We start from the raw sequence: 9645 nt of genomic DNA, 5'->3' as shown, positions 1-9645 counted from the left end.
AGAGAGAAGCTCTCTCTCTTTCTTTCTTTCGAAGGTACCTGAAATAAGTGAATTTTATCGATTATTTCGATCACGTCGTATACAATCACGAAAATAAGATTCGAGTACTTAATCGTTCAGTTTATTCGTATGGACAATTAAACGATACATATACATGATGTGTACGAATTACGTGTCCCGCTCTCTCTCTTTCTTTCTTTCTTTCTTTCTCTCTCTCTCTCTCTCTCTCTCTCTCTCTCTCTCTCTCGCTCTTTCTCTTTTATTTTTTTTTCTTCTTTTTCTTTTTCTTAAATCTAATACATCGACAGCTATCGGAAGAGCTTACAGGACATCGGCACACCGATGTCCAGTATAGTTCCGTTCCGATTGCTCATCTACTTTAATGATAATAATAAAAATTAAGTATAACTACCCTGTAAAATACGAGATTGACACTACCATTTCGGGGATAGCGGTATAAATAGGTCATTATTTTGCAGTTTGGTTACAAATCACAACTTTCGAAAGAAGTACATGATACAGTGAATATTCGGGGGATTAATAAGTATTAGGCAATACAGTTCTTTCTTTTTTTTTTTTTTTTTTTTTCTTTTCTTTTCTTTCTTTCTTTTTCTTTCCGGTCGAATTTCTGAAACACTTATGCACGTGATACGAGAACAATGAATTAAATAAAATACTGTGACAGATATATAAATGCGTTAACGTCTTCGCGCGCCTTCCTTTTTAACTTTCCTCCTCGTCTTTCTTTCCTTCTTCAAAAAAGCCTTTCTCACCCTGTTTTCTGTCCGTTTGTCTATCTTCCTTCCTTTCTTTCTTTCTTTCTTTCTTTTTTCTAAACGTTAGTGCCGCGTCGTTCTATCGAACGCATTAACAATAACTTTTTAGACTTACGTAAAAAAAAAAGAGAGAAAAAAAGAAGAAAAAGAAGAAAGGAAACAGAAGAAAACCAAAAAAAGAAAAAGGAAAAAAGAAAACGGAAGGTACAATATCGACGATGCTTTTAGAAGTGATAATCCACGAGAGTAATCGCGGCGGGATATGTCATCATACTGCTTCTCCTCCCCCTTTATGCATTTTCTCAGGTCGTGTGAGTTGCGATCGACTTGTGGCAACAATGACGAATCACGACGACATAACATTCGAGCGTCACACTTTTACGCATATTCGTTATAAATATCTAAGGTACGACACATCGGTGTTGTGTAAGTGTTATGTATATATGTATATAGTATAACCCATCTCGTATTACTAAATAGAAGTCGATACACCATGTCCTGACCATGAGGAATCGTGGACAACGAAAAGAGAACACAGTTTTTTTTTTGTCCCGTGGCCTTATCTCATAAAAACAATTGTAAAATTCGCTCACTTTTTTTGTTTTCTTTTTGCGTACTCCTCGTTAATTTACCCGGTTGTGATGATGTAGCACGCACACTTTCTTTCTTTTTTTCTTTCTTTCTTTTTCTTTTTTTTTTTTTCCCTTTATTTTCGTATACACCACCGCGCGTGAACGAGGATCCCTCGCGGGATCGTTCGTTTATACGATCGATACAGGGTGAGAATAAAATGTGAGACGATGCTCGCGTCTGTATTAAAATCCTCGGTTTCCATGTTTGTTCCTTTGAAAATTCTCACGAAATCGTTGCCCTCGCGAGCGAGAGATCGGCGATGACACGTGATTCAAAGATCAGTGTCATACCAAGCTGCAACCTGGTTATTATCCTGGGGCGGCGCCGGAAGCTCTTCCAAATGATCGAAACTAAGGTCACCTTCGTGCGCCACATCCATAGTGTCCATTGCACCGTATGTCGATCCTCCGCCTATTTCTAATCCTTGCATGGAATCTATTGGTATCTGGTCATAACCTGTCGTGCGAAAAAACATTTCGTAGAGAACAACGATTATCCATTTATCCAACAAAAGAAACTTAGATTCGAGTTCATCATAATCAATATAATACTTCACAAAGAACGTATACGTATATCTATGTATAAGATTAAATAAAGTTCACTCGGTAGAATACAATTTTTATTATAAGATACTCGAAAGCCATCTCTCTTTTTCTATCATTTTTGTTTCTTCCTTCTCTCTCTCTCTCTCTCTTTTTTTTCTCTCTTTTTGCAATCAAAAACTCGTGACATCTTTCCACCGGTAAGCAACCGGAAAATATCTCTTTGATCCGCGATAGAGGACATCGCGATTCGCGTTACTACGTTCCGAATAATACGCGTTAAATATATTCTTTTTTAAAGTTCGAAAAAAAAGTTTATATATGTATATGTGTGTACAGATATATGTATCTCTTTTGGAGCAATATAAGAAATAATATCGAATGCGAGGATAATCTACCTCGTATCTAGAGAGTTTTAAAAGATCTCCGAAGAGAAATGCGCACTTAAATACGGACGACTATTGATTTTTCAGACTTCAATAAACAGAGGGGGAAAGATGAAAGCCAGGACAAATTACAATCCGACGTTGAAACCGCTTGATTGCATGCTTTTGTACGATCGATTAATCAACTGGAATATTCTTGGTCGTAGTTTTACGTTAGAAATATAAAAACGAAAAACGCATAGCTCGAATATCTTGTGAAAGGCAAAGTTAGAAGAAAAGAGAGACTCGTCTACCGATCGTCTTTAAAAAGAAAACTCACTATACCTGAGAGTACCATACACGCCGTTCTTTCTTCCAAAAAGCACATAGGATTACGTAAGAGATGACGTAAGAGAAGATATAAAACATGCACGGAAATCCGTTAACATGAAACACTAAATGTTGCTTGTCGCTTACATCAACGATGAAATAGATTTTTATGAGACAACAAAGAGCATTCACAAAACATGCATGAAGCATATCGATATATATATATATATATATATATGTATAAAAATTAAAAAAAAAAAAGCAATGTGTAAGATAAGCGTACAGTATTAATGACACAAGCACGGAAAAAAGCAGAAAAGAAAATGCAAAATAAAAGAAAAAATTAAGAAAAGAAAGCGAACGATGAGACAACGATCAATAATACAGTAAAGAACAGTACGTAAGAGCTGAATGTCACCTATGTTACTGCGAGATACGGTTGATAGCCTGTATTTTAATTTAACTCCGTGGGTTAAGCTGCTGTTAAAATAACAATTAAATGCATTACGTTTAATCGAAAATGATTTTCGACGAGTAGAAGAAATAAGTAGATTCGTTAATATTAGTTGTCCATAGAACGCTATTGGGATGCAAAAATAGAGATTACCGTAATAGAAAAGTGAAAGTTCACCCATACCATAACGTTCTTAAAAGCAATTTTCCGATATATCCGATAAAGAGATTTTTAGACCCGTAGCTTTCACAATATTATGTATATGTACTCGTATTAAAATTGACATACAAATTGCAAATCTTCGATATTACGCTCAAAGTAGAAATTTTCAAGACTTTTTTTGTATAATAATAATAATAATAAGAATTTTATATATATATATATATATTTATATATTTATATATAAAACTCCATCTACCAATTGGATGAATTATAAATACTTTAAAGCATTCGATGGGCAGAATGATTCGATTACACGTAACTTACCTTGTGGTTGATAACCACGACCGCCATGGCTGCTGTGTACGCTAGGAGGTCCTTGTCCATACATACCATCATAGCCATGATCAGGGCCAAGCATGTCCTGAAGATTAGGTAGCTTAGGTCAACACAAAAACATATCTTCTAATCGGGGACTATTTCTTAGTACCCCGAGGAAAAAAAAAATAGGAACGGCAAAATACTCGCCTAGTACCGGTAAATCGCGTCTTTTTTATCGAACGTTTAAGATCAAAAAAAATCTCTCTCCGAAGAATAAAGGTTTATACTCGAGGTCTTCGAAAGTATCTCGCATCCATTTCTGCGATATTCTTTCCAGCCCAGACGAAACACGAGGGGTATTAGGAAGGGGGAGGGAAAGAGGATAAAACGCATTCCCATGCATATTATAATATCTTCCAAACTGGATGTCGAACATCGAGCTCGTTTCTATACAAATATTCGTATGTTCCATTGTTCCATTAAGCACAACATTATTGTCTTCTGCTACAGGTAATATCATATATATGTTTTGCCATTTGAAGATGAGTAATGCCATTTGAAGATGAGTAATGCGAACTCATAAGCTAAAGCATCGAGCTTATCGTTATTATTATTAACTTGAAAATAAATTATTTAGCGACTCAAATTTTTTCTTTTTAGCGATTAATAAAAGGAATTAGAAGTGATGAAAAGCAATGTGCAGTTAATAATAATAATAATACGAAAATGACGAGTAAGAAAAAAATATTAATAAAAGACATTTTCTTGCAAGAAAAAATAAATAAATAAATAAATAAATAAATAAATTTGCTCGACAAATATGATTTTACGAATAAATCCTCCTCCTGTCGGGTTATTATACAATTTAACTTCAGTTATGCGAATTGGATAATGGCCAATTGTGATACAATCGTAAACTACCTGTTTATGCTAACACGAATACAAGCTAATGAGAGCAAGCATCTGGTATACTATTTAAATCTGTTTATAAAATTTAGCGTTTTTATGAAACACCGAGAATAATCTATAACGTGGCTTAATTTACTTAATACAATGTATCTATTATCTCTATATAAAAATTTGTTTATATTAACTATGCAATTCTTTATCCGCATCTTTCACCCTATGTAATAACGAGCTGATATAAAAATATCTAGCTATCCTACGCTGGCAATAGCGTTTCTTTTTTTTTTCAGCAGTGCACGCTGCTAAGATATCAAAATAAACGAGTGCCTTATATATATATACTGCACATTGTTTATAAGTAAATAAATTCAGCCACGGCATAAGCAATTCATGCATCGGTATTACTATTTTATTCACATTACCTGTAGATCTGGGCCCATGCCGAAATCAGCATTGTTCCATAAATTCGTATCCTCGCGTAACAATGAATTCGTTAGTTCCATGGAAAGCCGTTTCTTGTACTCCTGAGGTTTGTCCTCGCTCATACGGAATAATACGGCCGCTGCATACGTTGCTACGCCTTCGTTTCTGGAGTGTAATAGTTCCGTAAGTGCAGCCGTGGCACCTTCGTGTTCGATCATTTCTGCACCTTCTTTATCGGCTGCTAATTCGCAAAGTACGCCGGCTGCTACACGTTGAATATTTTCTATCTCATTGAATAACAGCTGTAAATAATAAGAAAGGATTCCGATTAACTATAGTATCGTAACGATCGAACGATTTTGAACGTACCTGCACGAATATCGGAATTACGTTCTGCGATCGGATGATAACCCTATTGTGCGATTCTCTTGCAAGAATGTGAAGAGCTCCAACAGTGCCTTCGACTATTTCCTCCATACGCACTCCATCCGCATACGTCGCTGGTGCCTGTTGATTACCAGTAATGGCCACTGACGTTCGCTGCTGTATATAGATATATAAAATGCACGTATACTCGCCACTAACGCAGAGAAAATTCTGCGACCTATTCCCTTCAAACACTCACCCGTTGCGTTGTCTGATAAGCACGCATCAAAAGCCTAACCAGATGATGAATCGCTCCGTGATCCCGAAGTGGCCCGTGATTTGCAGGACAAAGCGCAAGATTACGTATCAAACCAATCACCGCTTTCGCAAGTGGCCAGCGTGAAGGAGGATTTAGCAATTTTACTATTATTTGAATTCCGTAATTCAAACGGACAGAGTTCTGTGCCATTTCTGCTTCGCCATGGCGTGAAGTTAAATGACGCAAAGCACAAACCGCTGGTTCTGTTATTTCTTCGCGATCACCGGCATTAATAATTGTGCGTACAAGAGCATCGACGCCTCCTACTTGACATACCGTAACCTGAAAGAAAAAGAAATAAATAAATAAATGAAAAGGAAGTTAGACGTGGTCGTCGATGTAATAACATTGCAACGAGTTAAACGGACGTTTAGTAATCACGTTTCAAATAGCTTACTTTGTTCCGTTGATTATTACAAGTAAGATTGGATAAAATTCCTGCTGCACACGTAACAACGTTAACATCCGTAGAACCAAGAACTTGTACGAGACTTTGAAGTAAACCTTCGAGTCCGTCGACTTTGGTACCGGCGTCCGATAAATTTCGTAATGTCCATAAGCAGTTTTGTACGAATCTTTGACTCGGATTACCGAGATGCATCGCTAAAGCTTGCATACCACCTGCTTCCACGATCGCTGGCTTATTACTAGGACATACGGATAACACTGTACGAACAAATACAATCGTTAGTTCGTTCGTTAAAATGAGAATGAGTAAGAATAAGGAGTTATACGAAATATTTTACCTTTTAAAATTCTAGACGTTGTCCATAATAATTTCTCATAATCGTAGGAACGCATTATGCGCACTAATTCTATGGGTCCTTGAGAAGCAAGTATTATCAATTTGCTCTCTTGATTGCCATATGCAAGTATTTGAAGACAGTCGGTCACTATAGCTAGAAATTTTACATTGTTTCTTTGAAGTAGCGCCACCATTTTTTGTAAACCACCAGCAAGACGTACAGCCATCTTTGAGCCATCTTGATGTAAAAGTAAATTGTGTAATGTTGTAATAGCGTAAAATAGCACGGATTCCATTGGAGAACTCAAGAGCTTTACAAGCGCAGGAATACCACCACTTTTGAATATGGCTAGAAGACCTTGCCTGTGATGCGACAAATTGTGCAACGTTCCAACAGCTGCTTTCGTCGATTCCAAATCATCGCTGTTGGAAATCGCACGCACCAAAGCAGCCACCATTTGAGAGCTATTCATAATAGCATGACGCGAGGCTTCCTTTTTAGAGAGTTGATGGACCATCATAGCCGCTTGAGAAACCACAACTTGATCCTCGTCGTTTAAGAGTTTAATTAATTCTGGTATTGCACGTGTAGCTAGATCCGCGTCGTCTTGATAATTTATTAAATTAACCACAGCATGTTTCAACATTTGACTTGGTTCCGCCAACCGTTGTACCGCAGTAGGTTGTGCCGGGTCAAATTGAGTAGAAGGTATTTCTATACCTTCCTCCAATGTTTCCGGGAACATGGCAGCACGGACTCTCTGAGATCGAGTATGACTCAATTGTTGATTCATTTCTGAAAACACAATAATAGAGTTCGCGTTTTACTTGCACGCTTGTCGTTCTTTTACCAATGAACGCTTACCATCAACTTGATCCTGAGTAAATCCTTGAGCAAAACCTTGATCCAAGTCGAACATCAATGGATCTCCTTCCATTTCGTCGTCTTCCTTACCAGACAGAGACGGTGCTTGTGTGACTGTCCCCGAATGTATACCCGAGTCAGCTATGTAAGAGTTTTGCTGCCATAGCAATGTTTGTTCTTTGGCCGACCCCATAGGTAGATCACCGGGTCCCTGATAATTTCCGTGGGACACTACAAGCCGAAAACAATACTCATTAATCTTGACTACAACAATACTTTAATAAAGAATAATTTAATATAAGTTTTATTAATTAATAATTTCAACAACATTTTAATCATTTCTGTAGAAGAACTATATACTTACTCGGTCTGGATTGGTTAGATGACATTTGATAACTCATTCTGGCAGGTGAGTCTATCCACACCTGAGAAGAAAAGAAACAAAACTATGACCTACAATTGATCGTTCTATCGATTTTGTTAAAAGAAGAATAAAGAACGCGTTAGAGGAGAAAGTATACGAATGACACGGTGACGTTACGGCACGTTTCTATGTAACTCTTGAATTTTCAAAGTACGTAATGACAACGAATCGAATGACATTATTACTAGGAAGTTTCCTTTCTTATTTTTACAAGGAAAAAAAATCAAAGGAATTCGAGGAAAGAAAAGAAAGAATGATACAGAGAAAAAGAGAAAGAGGACGAAAGAAAAAGAGACTGAGAGAGAAAGAGAGAGAGAGAGAGAGAGAGAGAGAGAGAGAGAGAGAGACAGAGAGAAGAAAAGAAACGAAGAAAAGATAATACGAGAGCAAACGTAGGAACGTGTAAGTATTTCGAAGCAAACTATCATTACGTTCGTTCCTTTTGTTTTCGAAAGAGGTGCGTTTCGAAGAAGACGAAGAGGACGCGCGTAAGGTCAGTGCACCGCGTCGCGACGCAAAGACGACGATGAGTACGAGGAGTAAGAGGAGGTAAAAGAAGAAGATGGAGAGATGCTTCCGCAACGGAATGTGAAAACGATCGAAAGATTGCCTCCTCCGAAGTGTCTCCTCGCACGCAGCTTCCGCTTCTATCTTCGAACGTGCCTATCTATCTGTATCTGTATCTGTATCTCTATCTCTATTTCTCTTTCTCTTTCTGTTCTTTCTACCTCACTCACTGTCTATATAAACTATTATGGACGACAAGCTTTTTCTTTTCTTTTTTTTTTTCTCCTTTTTGTTCACGATCGAACACCGCACACACTACGTGCCGTTGCACCGTTACGGAATCGCCTACTACGGACGCCCGTGCACGCGCGAGGCGAAGAGGGCTGGGAGGAAGAGGAGAGCAGTGAAGCGCAAGGGAGATGGAGAAAGATAGATAGATAGCTATATAGAGAGAGAGAGAGAGAGAGAGAGAGAGGGATATATAGAGAGATAGATAGAGAGGGGTATAGAGAGAGAGAGAGAGAGAGAGAGAGAGAGAGAGAGAGAGAGAGAGAGAGAGAAATAAAATAAGAGAAGGAAGGAAAAGAGGCTCGATCCTTCGTAGTACGTACGATGAAACGAGAACTAGTGCGCGTGGGTGTGCGACACAACAAAGGCTCCGAGAATGCAATGCATCACCATTTTCTAACAATCCACTGTAGTAGAGAGTGGGATGATGAAGGAGTAAGCGGGGTGAAGAGTGGAAGGTTCACCGGAGGGGGAACCGATACGGGCGGAAGACCGAGTGTGAGAGAGAGAGAGACCGACATAGAACGAAGAATTGATACAGAAAGAGAGACAGAGAGAGAGAGAGAGGGAGAGAAAGGAGAGCGAAAGGGAGAGGGGGAAAACACTTTGACACACCCAGCGTAAACACAACGAGAGTCTCGTTATGGAAATATGAATCGAACTTGATTATCCGATGAATAGAAAAAGAATGAGAGAGAGAGAGAGAGAGAGAGAGAGAGAGAGAGAGAGAGAGAGAGAACGGAGGAACGCTAAACGATTAGCGTTCGACACGACGAGCGATGCACTTACCGTACTGCAAGGTTCGGCGGAGCACAATTCCGTAAAACTTGCGATACGAGCCGGCGATGTAACGGCTGACTCACTCGGTGCTTCGGGCTCTCCTCGCCTGACTTCCCACAAGTCACTCCTCTCCTCTCTAGTCGGTACCTTTTGCTCCCAGCGCTACAAATCTACCTATCTATTCCTCTTTCACCGCTACGGAGCAGCCACGGATCCGACAACTAAAGATGGCGGAAAGCGACGCGCAGTACCGAACGATCGCAGCGCCGCCCCACGGCCGTTCCTCGTGTCACCACGGGCGCAGTGACGCTACGAGCGCGTCGCACGCACGCTCTACCCCCACTACATTTTTATTACATATCCTACCTACCCTCACTCTCTTTTTCACTCTCTTTCTCTTACTTATTCCCTCTCTCTTTCTTACTCTCCCTCTCTCTCTCTC

General features: G+C 39.0%; 1 protein-coding gene across 10 annotated transcripts; it reads right to left on the bottom strand.

Moving 5' to 3' along the window:
• Positions 1 to 99: 99 nt before the first annotated feature.
• Positions 100 to 9468, bottom strand: LOC122636619 (armadillo segment polarity protein). 10 transcript variants are annotated; one of them, XR_006328997.1, is made up of 11 exons: positions 9213 to 9468; positions 7569 to 7629; positions 7205 to 7435; positions 6341 to 7135; positions 5992 to 6260; positions 5535 to 5876; positions 5279 to 5452; positions 4909 to 5211; positions 3587 to 3683; positions 3065 to 3126; positions 1729 to 1865 (listed from the first exon to the last, which is right to left on the bottom strand). XR_006328997.1 is itself a non-coding variant. In XM_043828026.1 (10 exons), the coding sequence occupies exons 2-10, from the start codon at positions 7603 to 7605 to the stop codon at positions 1681 to 1683; spliced, it is 2397 nt and encodes a 798-aa protein (XP_043683961.1). In that variant the 5' UTR covers positions 7606 to 7629; positions 9213 to 9468; the 3' UTR covers positions 100 to 1680. The 10 variants fall into 10 exon arrangements, 8 of the variants coding, with proteins under 8 accessions (XP_043683961.1, XP_043683955.1, XP_043683960.1 ...); XR_006328998.1 differs by having other exon boundaries at positions 3065 to 3123; XM_043828026.1 differs by lacking the exon at positions 3065 to 3126 and having other exon boundaries at positions 100 to 1865; positions 5279 to 5416.
• Positions 9469 to 9645: the final 177 nt, after the last annotated feature.

This window comes from Vespula pensylvanica, chromosome 22 (assembly GCF_014466175.1).
Source record: "Vespula pensylvanica isolate Volc-1 chromosome 22, ASM1446617v1, whole genome shotgun sequence".
In the NCBI taxonomy this organism is placed as follows: domain Eukaryota; kingdom Metazoa; phylum Arthropoda; class Insecta; order Hymenoptera; family Vespidae; genus Vespula; species Vespula pensylvanica.
This window is presented reverse-complemented; position numbering and strand designations above follow the sequence as displayed.